The sequence below is a fragment of the Armigeres subalbatus genome, chromosome 1 (assembly GCF_024139115.2).
Source record: "Armigeres subalbatus isolate Guangzhou_Male chromosome 1, GZ_Asu_2, whole genome shotgun sequence".
Lineage (NCBI taxonomy): Eukaryota > Metazoa > Arthropoda > Insecta > Diptera > Culicidae > Armigeres > Armigeres subalbatus.
In genome coordinates this window covers 42,642,865-42,668,281 of record NC_085139.1, presented here as the reverse complement: position 1 = coordinate 42,668,281, position 25,417 = coordinate 42,642,865, and the positions used below count along the sequence as shown (strand labels likewise).

At 41.9% G+C, this 25,417-nt stretch overlaps 2 protein-coding genes across 2 annotated transcripts in view; one reads left to right on the top strand and one right to left on the bottom strand.

Moving 5' to 3' along the window:
- The window catches only part of LOC134224903 (saccharopine dehydrogenase-like oxidoreductase), a 106,655-nt gene that overhangs the window by 38,931 nt on the left and 42,307 nt on the right, over positions 1 to 25,417 (bottom strand). The window lies entirely within an intron of this gene.
- On the top strand, positions 8,868 to 10,612 carry LOC134208324 (saccharopine dehydrogenase-like oxidoreductase). The gene is made up of 4 exons (XM_062684328.1): positions 8,868 to 9,059; positions 9,157 to 9,972; positions 10,027 to 10,380; positions 10,443 to 10,612. Coding segments are annotated over exons 1-4 (1,278 nt in total). The 5' UTR covers positions 8,868 to 9,057; the 3' UTR covers positions 10,549 to 10,612.

The following is a 25,417-nucleotide window of genomic DNA, read 5'->3' as shown; positions in this document are numbered from 1 at the left end:
AGTATCTCGTACTTGCGCTGCTCTAGGACGAAATTCATAAAATGACATTTTTTTTACGAATGTTTCGGATTATCCATAAAGCCGCCTGTTGGCCACTGCGGACATAGCAAAGTAAGTGCTGTGTATCAATTCGAAGATTACCGTCAGAAATGGTTTAGGAAAAATTGCGCTGCTCTAGGACAAACTTACCTAAATTTTAGAAAAAAAAAATTCGCTGCTCCAAGACGAACTTTCCACAATGATTATATTTACGGACGTTCCGGATTCTCCAGAAGACCGACTGGTGGCCCCTGTGGTCATAGCAGAGTAAGAGTTAACTTAAAGATCGAAGTCAGAAATGGTTTAGAAAAAATTGCGCTGCTGTAGGACAAACTTTCCAAAATGAACATTTTTACGGACATTTCGGGTTATACGGCAGGCCGTCTGGTGGCCACCTGCGGTTATAGCTGAGTAAGAACTGTGATATATCTCAAAAATCACCGTCAGAAATAGTTTAGAAAAAATTGCACTGCTCTAGGACAACCTTCACAAAATGACCATTTTTACGGATGTTCCGGATTCTCCAGAAAGCCGCCTGGTGGCCACTGCGATCATAGCAGAGTAAGGGCTGTGTATTAACTCGAAGATCATCGTCAACACTGGCTTAAATAAAATTGCGCTACTCTAAGACGAACTATCTAAAATGACCATTTTACGGACGTTTCTGATTATCCGGAAGGTCGCCCCCCTGCGATCATGGCAGAGTAAGAACTGTGTTTTAGGTCAAATATCCTCATCAGAAGGGCCCCCTTCTAAGCCGTGCGGTAAGATGCCCCAAGTAGCACACGCAACATCTTCCTAAAAGCAATTTGTTTCTATTAAGTTTCATTTAAAGCATTTGAAAAACATCAATGCACGAAAAAGTTACATCAAGATGTCAAAAACGTTCGAAAAGTGATCAATGTTTCATTAAAATTGCAATGTAATATGTGTTTGACATTTGGAAACAAACAACCAAAGAATACTGCACTTCATGTTGCAAACACGAAACAAAATCATTCAGTTGCATATTTTTTACCATGCAACTTCAATGCGTCTTTCAAAATTTAATTGTTTGTTTAACTTAAGTTGCAGATAAGTTGAGTGTAACTTCATGTTTAATTAAGCATCGTTCAACATTTTGAAAACTCACAATTTTTTCCTGTGATGGTGCAATCAAGTAACAGGAAAACCAAGTGCAAAACTTCATAATCGTATGGTTTTTATTGTGAGTCACCATGCAGTTCCTTCGAAGTTTTGAATGGTGCTGTGGTAGAGTGAAGGACTATCAATCACAAGGTCCATAAATCGAATCCATTTTTATATTTTTATTTTATTTTTTTCTGCTGTTGTATTTTGCAACATTATTGCAATTTTACTGCAATCGAAGGATGTTTCCGTAGGCTCCACCTCTTACGCTTTTTAGATTGCAAGAGAGTTATATTTGATGGCACATTCGCAAAGATTGTTTCTTTCCGAATAGTTGCAACACAATGAAATGTTTAGTAGTGAAACAAGTTGTGCCGCTTGGGGCGCGACTACAAAGCAAGACCATGCTGAGGGTGGCTGAGGTTCGATTCCCGGTGCCGGTCTAGACAATTTACGGATTGGAAATTGTCTCGACTTCCTTGGTCATGAAAGTATCATCGTGTTAGCCTCATGATATACGAATGCAGAAATGGTAACTTGGCTTAGAAACTTCGCTGTTAATAACTGTGGAAGTGCTAAATGAACACAAGCTGCGAGGCGGCAATGTCCCAGAGCGGATGTAATGCCAATGAAGAAGAAGAATGAAAAGAAAAAAAAAATGCGCTGCTCTAGAACGAACTTCACAAAATGACCATTTTTATGGACGTTCCGGATTTTTTCGGAAGGCCGCCTGGTGGCCACCTGCGGTCATGGCAGTATATGAACTGTGTTTTAGATCAAATATCCCCATCAGAAATGATTTAGAAAAAAATGCGCTGCTCTAGGACAAACTTCACAAAATAACATTTTTTACCGACTTCAAAGTACAAATCATAATCGCTTGGCGACAACAGAAGGTTGCCTTCAGCAGCAGAATCACAAGCGCGTGTCGGAAGGAGACGCTGCATCGGAAAAGCTAACCGTGGAAAATCCAAAGAATTTTCCGTTAAAATTTGAAATAATTTTCAGTGAAATTTCTAAACAATCTTTTGTGTTATTTTCGAAGAAGTTTTTGTAAAAAAAGTCAAACATTTTGTAATGGAATCTGCAAAAAATTTCAAGTGGAAATATGGAGATAGATTTTTTATACTCAGAAAAGTTTTCCTGCTTAAGGCTCAAGTTACCGTCATCCAGTCAAAGCAGCCACGTGCTCGTACCACCCCCAGTAACAAAACCACCCATTGAGGAGAAAACGCAGTCTCCAGCTGGATGGGGAAGTATTTTTGTTTCAAAACTACATCATCCAAAAGCGAAGACATCACTATATCCGGTGGATGCTTCATTTGGTTGTATTTCGCTTTAGTTAACTGCCTTTTGCAACATTTTTTTTTCCCAAGAGGACGATTTACTCTCACGCTCTTTTTACGGACGATTTACTTTACGCTTGGGTTTGGGATAGCCTTAAAACCGAAAACGCTTCCGCCGATATAATCGAACTCGACTGAACGGATATGACATTTACACAACCAACGCCCACAGGACCAATGAAGAAATTTTCGTTATACGATTGACGTCGCTAGCCGCACAGCCACGAAGCCCACTATTTCCCCGTTAGTGTTGCAAGGGAAGCCTATGGACAGTGCCCAAAGCATGACGTGAAAATTGTTATCGGAGACGCTAACGCTCAGGTCGGTAGAGAGGACTTTTTCCGTCCCATAATCGGTAGGGAGAGCCTTCACTCCGCTACCAATGACAACGGCCTACGGCTAATAAATTTTGCTGCTGTCAGAGGGATGGCCATCAGTAGCACCTACTTTGCACGAAAGAACATCCGAAAGCACACCTGGAGACACCCAAATGGTGAAACTTGCAATCAGATAGACCATGTTCTGGTGAATGGGCGCCATTTCTCGGATGTTATCGATGTGCGGACATTCAGAGGTCCGAACATTGACTCTGATCACTACCTCGTTGTCAGTAAAATTCGATCACGGTTGTCAACTGTATCGAACGAAAGATCACAGCGAACGATGCGTTACAATATCCAGCGATTGTCGGCGGAAGGAGTATCGGCCGAGTAACGCCAGAAGCTTGGCGAAGAACGGATAAGTCCAATCAACGTTAGCGACAACATCAACGATCTATGGGAGTCGATCCATGGAGCGGTGAGCACAACAGCACGAGAAGTGGTAGGCACTGCACAAAGGCGACCCAGGACGGGTTGGTTCGATGTGGAGTGTCAGAGAGTGACAGACGAGAAGAACGTTGCCAGAAGCCGGATGTTGGTGTCGGGTACCCGATCGAATAGAGATCGGTACAAGGAAGCAAGAGCAGTCGAAAAACGAACCCACCGCATGAAGAAAAAAGCGTACGAAGAACAAGTTAAAATGGAGCAGAACGAAATGCGGAGGTTTTATGAGTCTGTCAATGGCGTGCGGAGAAAGACCGCGCCATCTCCCGTTATGTGCAAAGACCAACAAGGGAATTTGCTGACAGATAAAACTGAAGGCTGCCAGGTGGAAGCAACACATCGAGACTTTGTTGAATGGAGGAAGTGACGGTGCATCGATGAACAGAATAAATATTAGCGACGATGGACAAGCTGTGGAGTCACCTACACTAGTGTAAGTTACGGTGTTCTTACTATGGATGCATGCGACTCACCTGGTGACTCATCTCAGGGGCATTCCTGGCTTCCCTAATCGAGACAGTTTTACGTTGGGAAGGGGTTCCTTCCGCCGCTTTCCAGGCCGGTGACTTCACCGGCAATCACGTGCCCACAAATACTAGCGACCGGCACAAGGTCTCGGAAAGGCCGAGACCGACACTGATACCCAATGCCAACTATACTTCACCGGGGAAAAGGCGCGACTTGGTAGATATTTGCACTACCAATGTTCTGCTCCAGTCTAGACTTTTGGTGTAGAGCTCACACACGGACAGTTTTAGCACCCTTAAATTTCTTCCCGGGACACGACACACGGACAATTAGTGTTGTCCAATTTTCTTATTCTTCGGCCACGTCCATACAAAATCTTTCGGAGACGAACGGGTAGTCTTTGGATTTCACGGTTCACTCTATTTTAATCACACGCGGACTAGTTATACAGACAACCGTCTACTTCGGCGATCAGTCACCAACCAACCTAACCGATCTCGTTCCCTTCTATCTAAGCCTCCCAGGCCTCTTCTCATCGGGCGGAAATCACTACCCGATCCTCTTTTCGGCGTTCTCCTTTTTGTCGGAGTGGGATGAATCGCTTTACTCCCAGAGTCGGAGTGGGGTTTGCGTTCAGGCGGCATAGCAAAAAGGGGATTTTATTTAAATTTTACAATTACACAAATCTAACTCCTACATCAAAACAATTACAATTATAAAGGGCTGCATTTAGTAATTTATGGGACATTGCAAAATGTAACACTAGATGAGGTTAAAAAAGCTGTTAAAGAGCTGAAAAACAATAAGGCTGCGGGGAAGGACCAGCTCCCGGCTGAACTTTTCAAACACAGCATTGAGCAGCTCTATGAAGTTCTGCACCATATTATGCCGAAAATATGGGAAGACGAGGAAATGCCTGCTAGCTGGTTGGACGGCCTCATTAGCCCTCTATTTAAGAAAGGGCACATACTGGAGTGCGCCAATTATCGAGGAATAACCCTCCTTAATTCAGCATACAAAATTATGTCCCGTATTCTGTTCAACAGATTGAGACCGCTTGAAGAGTCCTTCGTCGGTGAATACCAAGCAGGTTTTTGTGAGGGCCGATTAACGACGGATCAAATGTTTACCCTGAGACAAATCCTTGATAAATTCCGGGAGTACAACTTGCATACACATCATCTGTTTATTGATTTCATGGCGGTTTCATGGTTTTCCGGCGAAACTGATACGGCTGATTCGTATAACGTTGGACGGATCAAAATCAAGTGTAAGGGTAGCGGATGAAATATCAACGTCATTTGTTACCTTAGATGGATTAAAGCAGAATGATGCACTCTCGAATCTACTGTTCAATATAGCGCTCGAGGGAGCGATTAGGAGAGCTGGTGTGCAAAGAAGCGGTACCATTATCACAAAATCGCATATGCTCCTGGGTTTTGCGGACGATTTCGATATTATCGGAATTAATCGCTGTGCCGTGGAAGAGGCTTTTGTGCCTTTTAAGAGGGAGACAGCGAGGATTGGACTCACGATCAATACCAGCAAAACGAAGTCCATGGTCGCTGGCAATCAACGTGGGTTTATTAGTAATGATGGTAGCGAAGTGATGCTGAATGGTAAAAAAAAAGTGGTAGAAGAATTTGTGTATCTTGGAACATTAGTGACGTGCGATAATAATGTTACCCGCGAGGTGAAAAGGCGTATTGCAGCTGCAGGTAGGGCTTATTACGGACTTCGTAACCAGCTTAAGTCTGCAAACGAGAACAAAACTCGCGCTGTATACTACTCTGATTTTCCGGTGGCTTTATACAGCCATGAGACATGGACGTTAAAGGAGGCTGATCGGAGAGCTTTCGGAGTGTTTGAGCGTAAGGTGCTGCGGACAATACTCGGCGGTAAACAGAAGAACGGTATCTGGCGGCGTCGCATTAATCACGAATTGTACCAAGTGTATAAAGGGCTGGATATTAGTAAGCTTATACAACACGGCAGACTACGGTGGGCTGGTCACGTTGTTCGTATGCCGGAAGAACGTCAAGTGAAGATAATATTTAGTAGAGAACCCGGAAGAGGCCGCAGGCTTCGTGGAAGGCCGCGTACACGATGGCTTTTTGCAGTTGGAGAGGACCTCAATCGCTCAATGTTCAGGGCGACTGGAAGCGATTGGCCCAGGATCGAGTTCAGTGGAGAAGGATACTTCATTCGGCGTAGGTTCATCGAAGAGCTGTAGCCCATCAAGTATCAAGTAAGTTGCAAGGGAACAAGGACAGAGGCCCGGCGTAAGCAAAAACTTAAAAATGTTCATCGCCATTTTAAACACGAATAAATGGAGGCGCATGGTGCATCAACTTATTATGGCAACTTCTTGGGCAAACTTCAACGCTTCTATTAATTGAAGAAATGGACGAAAGTATTCGAATTTGTATAAACAAAAACTTGAGATGATAGACATAAAATACATCAAAGAAAAACTGTACAACAAATCACCGAACGCAATTTTCTCACCTACACACTTATAGGTCCATAGCACTCCTAGAGGAGTTTCATGGCGCCAACGCAAAACCTTATTCCTTATTATAGTGATATTTTCAATGTGAGAAGTTCATCACTTGAAATTTGCAGAAGCTAAGCTTAACATAATAGCCATTTGAGATGTTTTTGAAAGCGAAACATTTTGGCGGGGATAAAGCTTTTTCTGCCAAAACAATCGTTCACTCGTTCTTGTCGATAGATGGGTCCATAAGTATGGTGGATGGTATCAGTGAATTAGATCGCCTTATAACCTGTTCAGATTATCATATTTTGGGGTTTGAGTATGTTACCATCAGCGTGTGAGTATAAATTAACACCTCAGCGCACAATGGCGGAAACCCGGACAAAAACGCAAATTTTTTTTCGATCGTTTCACAAAACTTGCATTTTTTTAAATTTCACACATATATTAAATAAACTGATTCTAAAATTTGATTGTAAATTTATTTTTGGTGGCTTGTTGAAGTTAATGCTGAAAAGCGTCTCCCGAACAAATTTGGAAAATGAAAATTTTACTAAAGTTTTTTCGGGAACGATCTGGTATCATGTATTTATACCTATTTCGGGTCTACTTTCCGGTAGTTAGTGTGGTGATTTGCTCATAGTTGCTCTAAAGCTGGAAATTGACTGCTTCAATGTTAGAATGAGGACGCTGTTAATGCTTCAGACCATAAGGCTTGCGCCTCCAAAAGTACTCGATTTGCATAGTATATGTTGGATAACAATTCCAACCTCAAAATGAATTTTACAAAATTACTCTTTGGTGAAAGATTCGAGCAACATATTAGGTTTTGCCCGGCATTTGTACGGGGGCCCGCCACTGTGCAGCGTGTCAATCAGTGAGTAGCAAGCTATGACTCGGCCTCTTCTTAAGGTCACTCCTGACGGAATCCAAGTTTCAAATTCCTCGCGTTTTCGGGGGCACACCACTCGATTCAGAGGCGGCGCACAACTGTCATTTTTGTTGATTTAGCTTTGCTGCGTCGCAGCATGCGTGAAATAATAAAAATGACAGTTGTGCGTTGCTTCCGTATCGAGTGGTATGCCCCCGTAAACGCGAGCACTTTTGAACTTGGATTCCGTCAGGAGTGACCTTAAAAGATCTCCGTGGCGTACACAATCACCCACGTAGAGCTGCTGTCATCGCATTTAGCTGATTTCAAAAGGTGAGTTGGATTTAAATGGGTAATGTACTAATGTGTTAAAATATTTGATGTTTTTTAAAAAAGGTGGTTTGTATTGCCACCATTGGAAGACCGCTGGAAAACGGATTGTGGTTTGCAAAATCACAAAGCGTGGCAGGAAGACCGCTGGAAAACGGATTGTGGTTTGAAAAATCACAAAGCACGTCTTGAAGACCGCTGGAAAATGGATTGAAATTTGCAAAATCATGAAGGGCATCTGGAAGATCGCTGGAAAATTTATTGTGGTTTGGCGCGTCTGAGAGACTGACGAGAAAAGTGTTGACGATCTGGAAAATTTCAAGATGAGTCCTGGAAACATTGATTTTGATTAAAATAAATTTGGTTTGAAATTTAGACGTTTATCGACTGTTGTGTACATGAGACTACCAGTTCAGCTAGTTTTAATGAAATCTGAGAAATATGAAGAACTTTCGTATACTACAAAGTTGTTTGAAAAGCAAACTATGCAACTAAGTATATTTTGAAATTCACTGAGTAGCCATATCAAAATTGGGTCAGATATCCGAAATTCACGAAGTTAAAACGTTGCCAGCATTCACAAAGTTATTAGTTTGGAGTTATTGGCTAATAGTACTAGTTAACATAAGTCTAAAATTTAAGTATGATATCTCATTCAAGTACGACAAGTCTGCCAAATTTTAGATAAATATAATTTTCGAGGCGATTGTTCGAAAGTTTAACATCGATATGTTGAAGGTCAGCTTAATGGTGTTTCGGTGTTACTAAACACGAAGCTGACAGTTGGATTAATTGGACGGAATAAGATATTTAAATTATTGCTGCAATCTAAAACGTTGTTTGAGAGATCAATATCATAACACTAGGTACCAATTTAGTGTAACATTTAAACAATGCAATCTATTGACTTCCATATCGTTGTTCTGCAATTGAATACCACGCACGAAGTAATTCCAGTTTATTTTGGAGTTCAGTTTTCAAAGGAACGGTTTCTCAAATGCTTTCTCGTCTCGCGCAAATATCTTAGGGAAAAAATCAAGAGGATTTTCTTGCCTCAGGTGAAAACTAATGAGCGTGAGTGTCACGGTGGAGAAGCAGCGAAGACGGTGCGCAGAGACCCTTTTCCTATCTGAAAGAGTCGACTCTTGGACTGATTCACGAACTGAGGAACGAAATCCTGACGAAATGCATATGTACAATGAACATGCATGGGGCATCTCGAAATGTACTTTTATGCGATATGGTTGCTTTATCATGTTTCGCAAGTGTAGGTATTAATACAAAACATGCATCTCACAAGTAAGTGTTGGCTCTTATAAGCAAAGTGAGTGGATGTGGTTGAGGCTGAGAAACAAGTATTGCATCATATCATGACGATGTGCTTCATCGAACCAAAAGCTGTGTATGTGAACCTTGATCAGTGGTCATTTCTGTTTGGAAGTGGAAAGTACAGAAATAAGCTAATAGTTTGCTTTATTTTGGTGGTGGTTTCTTTAAAATTTGTTATTTAACTTCCAGTTAAACTCTAAAAAGTATCATAAATTGAACTTTACAATGTAAGTACATACATAATGTCATTCAGCCCTTCTAAGCCACAAAATAATCTTATCAGATACCATTCACAAAATAACGTCTACACCTATCATGCACTAGGTCCGTGGCACGCAAGCTAGACGTCATTATATTCGGCGCAACTGGTTTCACGGGCAAATACACCGTTCTCGAGGGCATCAAACTACTGGCCAATATGAATTGGGGTGTTGCCGGCCGAAATAAATCCAAGCTGGAGGATACCCTTGCGGAGATGGGTCGGAAAGCTAACACCGATCTGTCGCACATTCCGATCGTGACGGCCGATGTCGAAGATCAACAATCGCTGGTGCAAATGGCCCGTGGGTGCAAGGTGGTGGTCAACTGTTGCGGACCGTATCGACTGTTTGGGGAGCCTGTTATTCAGGCCTGTTTGGAAGCGGGCACTCATCACGTAGATGTTAGTGGGGAGCCTCAGTTTTTGGAAGGAATGCAACTGAAATATCACGAAGCTGCTAAAGCTAAAGGAGTTTATCTGGTATCAGCGTGCGGTTTTGATAGCATTCCTGCAGATATGGGGACGGTATTCCTGGAGCAACAGTTCGATGGAGTTGTTAACTCTGTGGAAAGTTACGTGATGTCAAGGATGAAGGGCAAAAAAGAGTTGGGAAGCATTCACTATGGCACGTGGGCTTCGGCTGTGCATGCTATCGCAAATATGAAGGAAGTTGGGCAAATTAGGAAAGAATTGTTCAAAACAAAAATGCCGGAAGTGGCACCTAAGCTCAAAGAGAGACCTGCGATTCATAAGTCGAGCGGTGATAAATGGTCTTTTCCGTTCATGGGAGCCGACCGATCTTGCGTTTTGAGAACGCAACGGTTTTTGTATGAAAATGAGGGCAAGAGACCTCTTCAAATGCGCGCATATATTTCTTTCGGGTGAGTCATGTAGAATTATAATTTAAGCTGAGACACTGATCAAGCTATTTTTAGAGGACTGGTGGAAGTCATAGCAATTTCATTCATCGGAGCAATCTTCTGGCTATTGGTAAAGACCACTTTCGGTCAGAATCTACTGCTCAAGTATCCTCGACTATTTTCTTTGGGATTGGTTTCTCACGAAGGGCCGTCCGACCGAGCCATGAACAATACGTCATTCGTGATGCACTTCGAAGGACGTGGCTGGGAGGAAAAGCTTGCCGATTCAAGCGAAAAATATGCTTATCCTCCGAACAAAGTTATTCGGACTAAGGTAACAGGAACCAATCCTGGATACGGAGCAACTTGCGTTGCGCTACTTTTATCGGCAAAGACAATTTTGAAAGAAGCAGACAAGATGCCTGGAAAGTTAGTTGATAATAATGCTTTATTGTTTTAAAAATGTCTAATTTATTATTTACTATTTTCAGTGGTGGATTCCTTACCCCCGGTGCGGCGTTTGGCAAGACCAATTTGATTTCCGAGCTAACTAAAAATGGTTTCACGTTCGAAGTGATATCGAAAGCAAAACTTTAATAATAAAACATTCATGGGATTCGGTTTAGCAAATTCCACCTGCATATATGAACTCGTAGGGAAATTTTATTTGGTAATTATTTCCTGGCCTTGTATGCTGGTTTGACCTGAAGAATGAATCCGAAATAAACCCCACTGACCTATAAATTTAGTCACGCTATGGCTGCAGCCTGCATGTATATGCACAAACTTGGAAGTATATGCACTTATCACTCCCCAAAAACGTACATCCTACCTCGAGGTTAACGGCTTTTTATCCTTCCCCAAATGACCAAGTTGAAAGAACAAGTAGAATAATTGAAACAAGATAATCATCATCTTTAATGGTAGCCAGGATTGGCAGCGTAGTAGAAAGCAGCTCGTCTAGTAAACTTAATTAACGTCGACAATTTCTCCTTCGAGTTTTCCGTTTCCGAGCACATGGCGCGTAGCATGTTGTCGGAAGGATAACGGAATGGATAGACAAACAATTTACATTGTTTTTTTTTTCTACATTTTTCCAACTCGTCCAAGCTTGGTTTTTCACTTTCGTTTATGTTGTGGAACTTGAAAAATCCCAGACATGCGCCGTAAGAGACAGAAGGTTCTCACATGAAGGTAAGTCCAATAGCTACGTAACGATATCAGATTTCAAGTTGCCGCAATGGACGTTTATTGTTTAATTGGGAGTTAGGCAAAAGAGGAACATATTTGCAATCAATTAAATATGACTCCAAGTGCGCGTTGGTCCTCCAAGAGCATTGTCCAGGTCTCGCGTCCGTAAAGAACTACCGGTTTAACGAGCGTTTTGTAGATACTGACTTTGGTACGGCGAACTATATTCGATCGGAACGTTTTGCGGATCCCTAAGTACGTACCATTTCCTATCATGATGCATCTTCGAAATTCGAATCGCTATCGCTATCAGAGGTCACCAGATAGGCCAAGTACACGAATTCTTCAATCACTACGATTTCGTCACCACCGATACAAACTCGTAGTGCGTGGCTTACATTGTCCTCTCTTGAGCCTCTTCCTATCATGTACTTTGTCTTCGACATGTTGATGACTAATCCAATCCGTTTAGCTTACTTCTTTAGACTGATGAAGGATTCCTCCATCTTCTCAAAGTTACATGCCATAATATGCATGTCGTCGGCAAAACCAGATAAGTGAACGGACTTCTCGTGTCAACTTCATCTTCATTCATTCCTGCCCTTCGTATTATTCCCACAAGCAATGCTGAATAGCAGTATCGTCACGATAGCAAAACCGTTAAAGGGTAATCAATCTCCAATTTTACTAAATCGGTGCGTGATGGCACCCTCGAAGAGGATTAGTAAAGCGACCAAGCCTAAAAATTTAAATGTTTTGAATTCGGCGAAGCTAATAAGGTCGTTTGACGTTGAATTTGTTGCCGCTCAGGCAAATCAGCTTCCCTTTCGCATTCAACACTTGGATGAATTATGGCGAGAGTTCAATGCGATTCAGGACGAAATCGAAGAACTAGAAGACCAACTAGATGTAGATGATGCCGAGCAAGGCTGTAGAGAAGAGCGCAGCACATTTCAAACAATGAACTATACGTTAAAGGCATCTTTGTCTACTAAAATCCCCACTCCTCCACCACCGTCAACTTCTTCTACGAGAGTAGTATCGTCTCCTGTGTTACCACCAGCACAGAGTCTTCGTTTATCGGAAATCAAACTCAAGGAGTTTGCTGGGCAGTTTGAAGAACGGGAATCGTTTAGCGATCTATTCACGTCGCTGATCACTATCATGTTCAGAAATTGTATTACTTGCGGGCTTCTGTGGTGGGTGAAGCTGCAGGTTCAATTGCGCCACTTGACATAACAGACAACAATTATTTAGTTGCATGGACACTGTTACAAGATCGCTACAAAAACAAACCAATGTTGATCAAGCGGCACATGGCGGGCCTGTTGTTGATTACGCCCCTGAAAAGCGAATCGGCTTCCGCACTCCTGGACTTAGCAGATGGATTCGACTGGAATGTCCAAATGTTAAGGATAAGCTCGAAGGAGTTGAAGATCATTGGAACTCTTTCCTGGTCGAACGGATTAGTAGATGTTTAGATCCCACCTCTCTTCGTTAGTGGGAAACACAGACAACAGGTGACATCAAACCGACATACAAACAAATTTTTGATTTTATTCATAAGCAATCGCGGATTCTTTAAACCCTAATGCTTCCCCAACCGTGCGTCAATGCATTGACTGACTCGAAGTCGAAACAACGTTTCTCAGCAACGCTCGTGAGTTCCATATCTTCTTCAAAGTGTATCTGCTGCGACCAACGACATTTGCTGTTCCAGTGCGATACGTTCCAATCGTTAACACCGCTAGAAAGGTTCAATTTGGTCAAACGGAATGGTCTCTGCATCAATTGTATGAAGGGCGGCCATTTGGTGAAAGCCTGTTCCAGCGGTGTGTGCAAAGAAACATCATTCAATGCTTTATTTGCCGCCCCACCTGCTCCAATCGTCAACCGTGTTACGCAACCAATGCAACAGAGTTCGTTTGCTGAATCAGATCATTCAACGCCCAGTCAGCTTCCGCTTCTCGATGCGGAAGAAGGTTCTCGGACGGTCGGACCTCGTTACGCCTTACCACTTGCGTCGTCGTGTTCGATCGGTCTCAACTCCCTTCCAACGTCGGTAGACTCATCCGTTACAAATTTACCTCCTAGCGCCTATCAAAATGCGAATGTGAGTTTCCAAAGAAATCAAACTATGGTTCTTCTATCAACCGCAGTTATCAAGGTCATGGATATTGATAACAACTACCAGTATGCACGAGCACTCATAGACAGCGGATCACAACCGAGCTTTATCTCGGATGCACTGTGCCAAAGGCTGAACCTGCGGCGTACAAAACTAAACTTGCCGGTTAGTGACATTGGACAGTATTTAGTCAACGTTCGATATGGAGTAGCAATATCAATCGCTTCAAGATTTGGTAGTTTCACATCTAAGGGGCTGTCCACAAACCACGTAGACCGAAATTTCACATTTTCAAACCCCTCCCTCCCCCCTAGTAGACTTTCGTAGACTTTTCCGAAACCCCTCCCCCACCCCATTGAAGTCTACGTAGACTTTTCCAAATTTTACTAAATATCATATGTGATTGGACAATCAAAATCGGATTCAAATTTAATCCTCAGCTCCTGAAACCAAATCCCAAAGTCAATTAAGTTAATTTCTGTTGGATTCGACTCCTCCTAGAGGTGTGCACCACCGCTGCCGACACTTTGGCATCGGCACCCCACTGCTTAAAATCTGTCACGCATCTGACCTATAATTCACCACGCCAGTTCAAATTTGTAGAAACCCGAAGAATTTTCAGAATTTTGAAAAATTTTGAGTTGAAATTTCGAGAATGTCAAGTCTACATTCCAACAAGTTTTTCGTGGAATTTTTCGTAGAAGATCCCGCTGGATAAGCTTTAAAGCTTCCCGGTTATATTTCAAAGAACTCTCCGTGAAAATTCCGATGCTTTTCTTGAAAATTTCATGCAATATCAAATTGAATAATGATCTATTGAAATCCCAAGAATTTTATTCTAAATTCCAAAACTGTTCCGAGTAAATTTCCGTGAAGTTTAGAATTATTTCCCGAGGTAATTTTAAGTTTAAATGAATATTCCAAAATATTTCCCGTGGAATTTTAGAATGGATTCCTACGTTCTTGCAGATTTGGAATTTTTTTTTAAATCTTTCGTTTATTTTGGAGGCTCAATTACCGTGAAGCGTTACGGAGTCGAAATCAAGTTTAACAATTCATTTCTTAAATTTTATACATAATGTTAGTTTTGGGGAACCGAAAGACTCGTGGTTTGGCCGAGGTTAGGGAATACAATAGTACAGTAGGAAAGGAAAGGAATTTAGGGTGCTTAAGTAATTAGGTTGTTGATGTTCACATAGTTGACATTCTTGGCGATGTTTCACATCTGTAACGGGACAAACATTTTTCTGAGGAAATTTAATTTTTCCTGAGGAAATTTAAAAAACGACATACAGACATTCCAAAGACTTTTCCGAGTAATTTGCGGTGGAAATTATAGAAAATTTTCAGTTGTAATTTTGGTGAATTTCTTGTAAAAATTTCAAATGATTTTTCCTGAAAATACAAAGGCTTTCTTACAAAAATTGCAAATATTTTTATTGCGGAAACTCAAAGAGTTTTGGTGGGAAATTCAAATAATTTCTCGTGGAAATTTTCAATAGCCTTTTTAGAAATTCCAAAGATTTTCCATCGATTATTCCAAAGAATTCGCATTAGTACTTCCGAAGAAATTGCCGTCAAATATAAGAAGAATTTCCCATCGACATTTTGAAGAATTTGGCTTATCTATCCAAAGAATTCCTCGCAAAAATTCCGAAGAATTTCTGAAATTGAAAAAAAAATCCCAGGGACTTCCCAGAAAATCTCCAGTGAAGGGTTTCTCGCGGAAATTTAGGTGAACTCCCCGTTGAAGTGCGACATAATTTTTCGTGAGAATTCTAAAGAATCATTTGTAGTTTCTAAAGACGTTCCTAACGAAAATCAAAAGATATTCTAATAGAATCTGCAATAAAATCCAAGTGGAAATTTTGAAATTTTTACGAAAGTTTTTATAGAATACTTCGGACTATTTTCCTGCTCAACACAGAAAAAATTCCTGGGGAAATCCATATATTTTGAGGCCATAGTTCAGACTATTACATTAGTGAAATTCATTAGTTTTTTCTACAGAAATTCAAGAGATTATTCCAATAAAGTCTTGTAAAAAAATCTTGGAAAATCCTAAAAAAATCAAACAATAGTGAACTTTGCACATAGCTGCTGTATAAGTTGTTTTCCAAAAGAATAAAAAATAAATAAAAAAGTCTACGTAGACTTTTGGTATACCCCCCCGTCCCCCTTCGTAGACTAACGTAGACTTTTTCGAAACCCCTCCCTCCCCCTCAAGAGTCTACGTGGTTTATGGACAGCCCCTAATTTGAATTGCCGTGTATTACCAAAATTAACAGCTGTTTTACCTCTGCATGAATGAACCTCTTGACTCCCAATTAAAACGAAACATTTTGGGAGATCGAAAACATGGATGTCGGAAAATCTCTTACTACCCACTTTTTACTTCTGCTTCTTCTTCTTCTTATTGGCATTACGACCGATTCGGCCAAACGACCCCTTCGGCCAAACGACCTATTCGGCCAAACGACCCATTCGGCCAAACGACCGATTCGGCCAAATGACCCATTCGGCCAAACGACCCATTCGGCCTAATGACCTTTTCGGCCAAATGACTTTCGGCCTAATGAACCTTTCGGCCAAACGACCATTTCGGCCAAATGACCCATTCTGCCAAATGACTTTCGGCCTAATGGTCTGTTCGGCCAAATGGTATATTCGGCCAAACAACTTTCGGCCTAGTGGCATTCGGCCAAATGGCATTCGGCCAAATGGCTTTCGGCCGAATGGGTTTCGGCCAAATGACCCTTCCCCGAGATTTTTCAAGAAGTCTTAATTATTTCTGGTAGCTCAGGGAGGCTTAGGGTCTGTCTCATTTGGAGAATTAAACTGAAATTCAACTAAAAAGTGACATTTCTATAATTATCGAATAATCCTGCTCGCAGAGCAAGATTAATTTTGACAGATATCGAATAATTTTGCATCGATGTCTTATTGGAATTGCTGGGTAGCACCAGCCATTCTTATGGCTGGGAGATTTTCTAATTTTAGAACTGTCACTTTTAAGTTTAATTCTCCAAATGAGACAGAACCTTAGAAAATTTCTTAAACTTCAGGTGAAGTAATCAAAAGATGAATATCTAAACAAGGGTTTGGCTTAGCTTAACTGCTAAGACTGACTGTACTTGTCAATGGTTGCTTCTCAGTGACTGGTCATAACTGGTGTAAATTGCGCTATGATCGAAGCGAATAAAGGTTGGTATTCACTACTTACGACTCCAGTCAGTTGGGAAAGAAGAGGCATGTTAGTGTGTAGTTATTGTTGCTACTAGAGACCGTGAAAACCTCTGCATCCTCACATTACCACGGAAAGGAAATTTTAATAACTTGTTAAGGTAGGTAGATGAACAAAAGTATAGTTCGAGGATTCACTCAAAAATGTATGTCACATTATGTGATGTAGTCTTTTAATCTTTGGTAGACTTTCTATCCATAAAGCAGAAGCGGTAGTCATCAGACTGCCGAGCTCGTCTCCAAAAGTTGAGAAATGAAACAAGGATATGAGAGAACAGTCGCAGAAATATGCGAATATGAAGCAGTTTATGATGATTGTAGCAAATGCGGATGTCTGGTAGTAAGCTTATGCGAAGAAAATTTTTAAAAGCTTTTATTTATTTATTTATTCTTTTATTTATTTAGTAGGCACTCTGTGTTCGACGACCGCTACTGTGCCGAGAAGTACTGTGGTATTCTCCCCAACAAACAACGGCAAGATACAAATAAGCATCGATCGTCTCTTAGAATCCACACAGAATCTAGTTTTAGATTACCTATTGTCCATATCATCGTCCATTCGTTCGTCCATGTAGATGCTTTGTTCCGTTTGCCATGTATCGATGCCTTCGAAAAGAGGGTCAGTTTGTCAGTCGCCGTCAGGTAGCTGTGTTGGTCAGACGCGTTCCCCATTACGCCGTACTACGCTACACTTCTGGGAATCTGGGGGCTGGGAATCTAACCCATGACCATCCGCTTATAAAGCGGACGTGTAGCCGACTAAGCCACGGGACCCCCCTATTTTTTAAAAGCTTCTGAGACTTCATTGGAATCTGTAGGAATCACAAATATACGTACGTGTGCATAAAATCTTAGAAGTTAGAAAGAAAAACGTCTGTAATTCTTGAGATTTCTGGAAAACCGTAAATAGTATTGAACTCCCACGATTTTTGCACGATCAAGAGCTTCACTGATAGAATTCCTAGAATCAAGTGATAATTATTTGAAACCATCAAATATTTTATAAAATTTTAAGACTGTCTTAACAGTCATAGGGAATTTAAACATATCTGAGGATGTCCGAAAAAATCTTTTGAAATTCGAGAGGATCTCCGGAAAGTCCCTGAAATTCCCGAAAAGTATTCAAAGTCATGCATAAAAAAATTAAACATCAGGAATTATTGTACCAAAGAGGCGTCGTAGATGATGACTACTGCCCAATATGCCAGGAGAACCAGAAACCATCACACACAAATTATTCCGTTGTCAACGAGTCAGAGATGTCTGGAGCTACCAACGAAATCAAATGTTGAACTACGTCTCGCAGTTACGAGCCCAAAGACTTTGTTTACCCCAATTTTCGCAACATTAACCATAATTCAAAACAATACATTATCAAAGCTAGGAAACTACTTTAGTTACATGGTAGAACCGACAGGAGACTCTATAAATGTAGATTACTTCATGTTTTATGTTAATGTAAATTATAAGCCTAGTGACAAATATAAAATTTTACAAAAAAAAGTAGATTTGATAATCTAGTTTTTGTCCTACCCACGTCTTGGAACGTGACGGCGCCTCTGAACAAACTTAATGGAGAGATGATCTGTCGGAACCTATTCGCGTATACCAAATGAAGGCAGTTATGTACGGTCTGGCCAGTTATCCGTTGCTAGCCACACGAGTCCTCGAGCAGTTGGCATCAGATGATGGACAACATTATCCTCTTGCAGTGCCAGTCATCCGAAAGGGAACTTACGTGAATGACATTTTGACAAGCACGATGACCTAATCACCTTTCAAGAGATCTGCAAGCAACTAATCTCATTACTTAGCATTGCTGGGTTTACACTGCGGAAGTGGGCAGCCAACAATTGCGAATCTTTGTACATGTACCACTTGGGAAACCGCTGTGCTTCACAGGATCATTTCTGTAGACAAGTCTTCACCACGCGTTTTTTCCAATAATCTCGAGCTTGATCGTTCTACAGCAGTCAAAACGTTAGGTCCTTTTTGGCTTCCACAATCAGATATACTAAGGTTCAAAATACCACAATTCTGCGCTTCAAAACCAGTCACAAAAAGAGTAGTAGTGTCGGAGATGTCACGCTCATTTGACCCTATCGGATCCGTCGTGCTTATAGCTAAGGTCTTTGTGCAAACTCTATAGGCAAAACGCTTGCCCTGGGATACAGAACTCTCTGCTAAACAACAAAACATTTGGGTTCATTACCGTATTGACTTACAACATCTATACAAGCTTCAGGTACCAAGGAGAATCCTCTCGAATACATACTCTACGCCATTGTAGTCTACACTGTTTTTGCGATGCATCAATGAACGGTTATGGATGTTGCGTGTACATAGTCTCACCGGACGAAACTGGGAAGCTACACAGTCACCTGCTCATCTGTCCCTAGTCACACCACTGCGAGGACAATCCATACCAAGACTGGAACTTTGCGCTGCACTACTCGGCAGCCAGCTCATCGAGATCATCCGTAAGGCGACTGATTTCACTCATTCCGTAACTATGTGGAGCGATAGTTCGGTTGTTCTGCACTGGTTGCGATCGAGAAGTCATTCTAGGAAGGTGTTTGTGTCGAATCGCGTGGCTAAAATACAGCGTTGACTAAGGATTCCGAATGGAGACATATTTCTACGGAGATCAACCCTGTAGATCGGATTTCTCGCTGTATCCTAGCAAGCGAGATTGTAGGAGACTACTTGTGGTGGCATGAACCTACTTTCTTACAACAACCTACGGTACAATGGCCGGAATTTCTACCCCAAGCACTAAACAATAATCTGATCAATGAGGAGGCTCGTGATATCGTCGTTTGTCATGTCAGCCAAATTGAGTCAAACTTCTTTGACAGGTATTCGAAGCTCGTCAAACTGGTGAAGTGCGCTGCCTACTGCTACAGGTTCTACAGGGCAAGGTGCAAAAGGAACCCTATCGGACTTCTCGGTCTGTCTGCTAATAAATGTGATCATGCATTAAAACTGCTTGTGCGAGCTGTGCAGCATTTTTGCTTCCCAGTGGAGATAAACAGCTATTGCAGAAGAGGATCTATGCATTCCCCCCAAATCTTCTATATAATAAAAATGAGTTGAGATTACCTTCCTGACGATTTAACTCGCGAACGGTTTGACCGATTTGCAAGATTTCTTCCATAATCGATTCGTTTTGGGATCCGAATGGTTTGTATATACAAACAGTTGGTGAATTTAACGGGGAAATGTAAAAAATCATTGGAAAACTATTTTGGGTCAGCTGTTGAGGAAAACAAAACAAACGCACGGAAATTGATCTAGAGTGCGGTGCTGCAAATAGTTTATTGTGACATTTGCAACACCCGGGCAAAGCTAGTTGAATATAAAGTCTCCATTGCGGAATATGATCCTATTCATGAATGAGTTTGGACTTCTGCGTGTTGACAGTCGTTTGCGCTATTCTAATGCACCGTACGACTCTCGTTTTCCAATTTTGTTACCGGCCGAACACCAACTTAATAATTATGATTGCAGGATCGGTGCATCTCAAAACATTGCATGGAGGGCCTTCCATCTTACTGGCCACAATGCGTCAGCGTTTCTGGCCACTCCGACCCAGTCAACACAAAATCGTATATAATGCAACATAATAAGCAACATACATGTTTTATCGGGAAGTCCACTTTAGCATCTTATACGGCATCATATACGATCTTGTGTTGACTTGTGTTACTTGCTTCCAGTGCCATCCCAAGTCCGCTAATCAAATCATGGCGCCGAGCGTAGCGCTACGAGCCGTTCGTCTTACACCAGCACGACCCTTTTTGTACTCGGGAATGGATTATTGTGGGCCGTTCCTCGTTCGGCCATTGAGTGGAAGGGCAGCGTCGGTCAAAATGTACATGTCTCTGTTCGTGTATCTAGTAAGTAGTGGTAAAGGCCGTGCATATCGAGTCGTTGTCGATTTGTTCGCTGCGTCATGTATTAACGCCATCAAACGTTTTATCGCGGCCGTGTCGTCGATCTTCACTGCGATAATGCGACTGCATTCGTCGGAACAGATCGCGAGCTTGCGGTTTCACGTGCTGAATTCCTGCAGCAATTCAAACGAGACGAGTGGCAACATTACTGTCTGGGCAATGGGATGAAGTTCCAGTTTATCCCAGCACGGTCGCCACATTTCGGGGGTATCTGGGAGGCAGGAATTAGGCCCTTTATACACCATTTCCGCCGCATTTCGCGCATCCGAAATTCCTCCGTCGAAACAATCGGTGTGATTTGCTAACTAGCAAGTAATTTGCCGAAACAGGGGCATTCTCGAGTCCCTTTAAAATGCGCAAGGTGATGGTCTTTCGTGACTATAGATCAGCGGTGACTCGTAGCTAGGTAGCAGATAGGAGTCGTGGGACAGTATCGTTTGAGTGTATCCACACAAACAAAAGTGATTCTCGAACGGTAGCACTAGCAATGATGATTTGCGTGAGCTCGATGAGGCCCCTTTTGAGGACTGTTGGAAAACAGCTAATGCAGCCATTAACGATGCAGCGAAGAATAACGTCGGATATGTGGGACGAAGTCGATGGAACGATGAAGAGTGCAGACAAATTCTGGAGGAGAAGGACGTAGCGCGGGTGGTCTGGCAGAACGTGGAACGCTATAAACGGAAGCGGAGACAGCAGAAACGCCGCCTGGAAGAAGCGGAGTACGAAGAGATGGAACAGCTGTCCTGTTTTAAAGAAACGCGTAAGTTTTATCAGAAGCTCAATGCATCCCGCAAAGACTTCGTTTCGCGAGCCGAGATGTGCAGGGATAAGAGAGCATCTTGATGGACGAACGTGTGGTGATCGAAAGGTGGAAGCTGTACTACGAGGAAAATTTAAATGGCGCTGAGAGCACAGGCAGTGAAAGTCAAGGCAGCGGAGATGACTACGTCAGTTCAGCGGACGATGGAAGCCAACCAGCCCCACCTCGAGGGAAGTTAAGGATGCCACCCAACAGCTAAAGACCAATAAAGCAGCTGGTTAGGATGCTATCGGAGCTGAGCTCATCAAGATGGGCCCGGAAAAGCTGGCCACTTGCTTGCACAAGCCACAAACTGATTGTCAGAATCTGGGAAACTGAACAGGTACCGGAGGAGTGGAAGGAAGGGGTCATATGCCACATCTACAAGAAAGGCGGCAAGCTAAAACGTTAATCATGCGCATGGCATGTAGGGGCCTGTATGGACACCATGGGTTGCAATCGGCTTTGAATCGTGCCCAGTAGCCTTGGTACACCAATTCGTCTGAATTCCAGAATGAATTGAAAAACATAGATCATACGGTTTGGACGTATCTAAATCGTAAATCATGCGCATGGCCTCCAAGACACTGTATGGATTGGACACCATGGGTTGCTATTGGCTTTGTATCGAGCCCAGTCTTGGTAGACCAATTCATCTGAATGATTTGGAGAACTTCGAACATCCGGTTGGACACATTTAGATCGTGATTTAGGCGCATGGCTACTAAGGGTCTTTATGGACACTATGGGTTGCTGTTGGTTTCATACCTAGCGTAACTGACCTGACCAGACCAGACCAAGGCTCTGAAATCCAGAATGGTTTGGAAAACCTAGAATATCTGTAGAAATATTATATTATTCGTCATGTCTGGAAACATACGTACATTATCGAGAAAAAACAGCAATAAATCGTTCATGCACAATATTCGTGTGCAATTTTCTCCATATAAAAGTGGCCAACTGACTATCCTTTCTCCGACCATTACCGGATGTAGGTGTGACCGATCAACAATCCTAAGTCAGTTTCGGAAATTTTATGAGCTGACTATTATTTGGGTATATAAACATATGAAGGTTCATCACCACACGCACCGTCATCGTTGTCTCCCCCATCGCCATTTAGATGCTCTTCGTAGTGCTGCCGCCACCTTTGGATCACCTAACGCTCGTTCGTAAGAAGCTTCTCGTTTATGTCCTTAAACATGTCAGGCTGTGGCACATGGCCGTAACGTGTACGGTTTAACTTCGCATAGAACTTTCGTGTATTATAAGCGCTGTACACATTCTCTCATCCTCTCTTATTTTTTGACGTAAACTACGCCTAAGGGGAAGACTCGGATACAGGGTGACAATTGAAAATTTCCAAATTCGAGACTGTCACGAAATCATGTAAGATTTCAAACGTTAATAGCTCCTTTATTTTTCAATGGATTTTCGAGATTTTATTATCAATGGAATCGGAAACTCTCCAGCAATTTTTCAAGCTCAATGGAACTATTGATTATCAATGTAAAAACATTGAAAATTCCAATTTTTTACCAACCCAGTAAAATTTCAGAGTTTCGTTACGACCGCCGTCTGGTGCCGTTGGTTCTTGCGCTCTACTTTTGTGCGGTGATTCGCACAAAAAGTACAACAATAGAACCAGAGCAATGACCGCGGTCGGAGCAAAAAAGTAGTGTTTATGAAAAAGTGCTACAGATGCTGGACATGTTGATGTAAGCAAGAGGTGATCATTAAAATTGATTATCAACTATAAACAAGATTATCTTACTATTTAGGCAGCACCCCTTTAAAATAACACTTCAAAAGTCACACAACAGTCGGAGAAAGTAAAGGCACCACTGCGGAATAATAAATTTGGGGGTTTTAAATGAAAATTTTAAATTGTCATATCCAACCATTTTTATATATTGAGTTACGCTAATTTTGTTCGAAACACAAATGAATTGGTGTGAGATCGAACATGATTTGCGGAAAAACTACATATTGCACGCAGCAAAACATTTACCAAAACGAACCTCGATACCTCCCGACCCCATATATCCAACATTCCTATGGTTACTCGTGGAAGTGCAGATGACTCGTCGGCCTCTATTAATAAGAGTATCACGTCAACATATGCCTAACCATTCATTAATTGGTCCGCATTCGGACACGGCCGGCGCCGGTATTACTTAAATTTGGGTCACCCATTTGTACACATTGAAGGTTATATTATTCTCAAATATCATCTGTTGGTTCTCTTTGTAATTGCATCTGGCCTGGCAGAAACAGAGTAACAACCGTGGCAGTCAATCATGCTCATGAGAGTGGTTAAAATTTTGACTTTTTCGCTCCCCTGTGCTTAAACGGTGGCATTAGTTGCGTTTATAGAATTTCCCTAATTTTTAGCAAATTAGGTTGTAATTTGACTTAGCACGTGCGATTTGAGGTTTGAGAATTACTATGAAAACAGTAACTTTTTTGGAAAACCGTTATGCAATGTTGCTCATTCATTATTCATTAATTCAGACTAAGGCCGAAGTGGCCTGTGCGGTAGGGGAGAATAGTCCAAAATGCACCCCTGGGGCAAAATGGTCTCACTCATAAAATCACTCATGTAATCTGTTGTAGTACATTTATGAACGAATTTTACCATTACAATACATAATTAGTTATCCATCATTGAGCTCCATTAGAAAAAAATAAGCAAAATACCTTCATATTCACTCAAATTTAACGATGGTTGTTTGTTTTTTCTTAATGCATTGAACTAAAATATTACGGATGTGGTGGAAGAATAGCAACTTCCACCACATCCGTAACATTTTAGTTCAATGCATTAAGAAAAAACAAACAACCATGCGTTCACCATCATTTTACATGCAATTGAGTCATTTTAGACCACCATTTAGGCGTTTTGCCCCAGGCCAATTTTTAAAACCTTTTTTTAAATGCGTTAGAAAGTCATGAAAACCTTATTGTTTTGAATAGGAGATCATTGTGAAATGTAGCTGGGTTTGTAAATTTTGCACCTATACGTTGAAATCGTTGGGTATTTTTGTTTATATGGGCGAAAACATCGAAAAAGCTTAAGGGGTGCATTTTGGACCGTTCTCCTCTATATAAAAGTCTTCTCCATTCGGCTCGGTCCATGGCTACACGTCGCCAACCACGCAGTCTACGGAGGGTTCGCAAGTCATCTTCCACCTGATCGATCCACCTTGCCCGCAGCGCACCCCGCCTTCTTGTGCCCGTCGGATCTTTGTCGAGAACCATTTTCACCGGGTTACTGTCCGACATTCTGGCTACGAGCCCGGCCCACCGCAGTCGTCCGATTTTCGCGGTGTGAACGATCGATGGTTCCCCCAACAGCTGATGCAACTCGTGGTTCATTCGCCTCCTCCACGTACCGTCCGCCATCTGCACCCCACCATAGATGGTACGCAGCACTTTTCTTTCGAAAACTCCAAGTGCGCGTTGGTCCTCCACGAGCATCGTCCAGGTCTCGTGTCCGTAGAGGACTACCGGTCTAATGAACGTTTTGTAGATTGCCAGTTTGGTACGGCGGCGAACTCTATTCGATCGGAGCGTCTTGCGGAGTCCAAAGTACGTACGATTTCCAGCCACTATGCGTCTCCGGATTTCTCTGCTGGTATCATTTTCGGCAGTCACCAGTACACAAATTCATCTACCACCTCGATTTCGTCACCACCGATGCAAACTCGCGGTGGGTGGCTCACATGTTGCTCATTAATATATAAAAATATATGAGTACGTTGGCAACATAGGAAATTTAGCGAGCGAATAAATCATTTTTGTTGCGAAACAATTTGCTGCTTGCAAGAAAAATTATTAAGGAAATACTAAATCGTGGGAAATTCAATTGAGCACGTAAAAGAATAAATTATCAATAATGAACATTTTTGTTTTTATTATAACTATGCTTACGAAATCGATCGGTTCACAACAACCGTCTTACAGATTAGGAAATATTCTTCGAAGTCTTCAGGTTGATTATATTTAGCGGGAGATTCTCCAGTGCCGGACACATAAGCCATTTGACAAAAAAACTAACTATCCGGATTATGTTTCCTTTTATACCTTATACATAAAATATGGCCATTGATGATTCATACAAGCTATATTTGATCATTTGAAAAC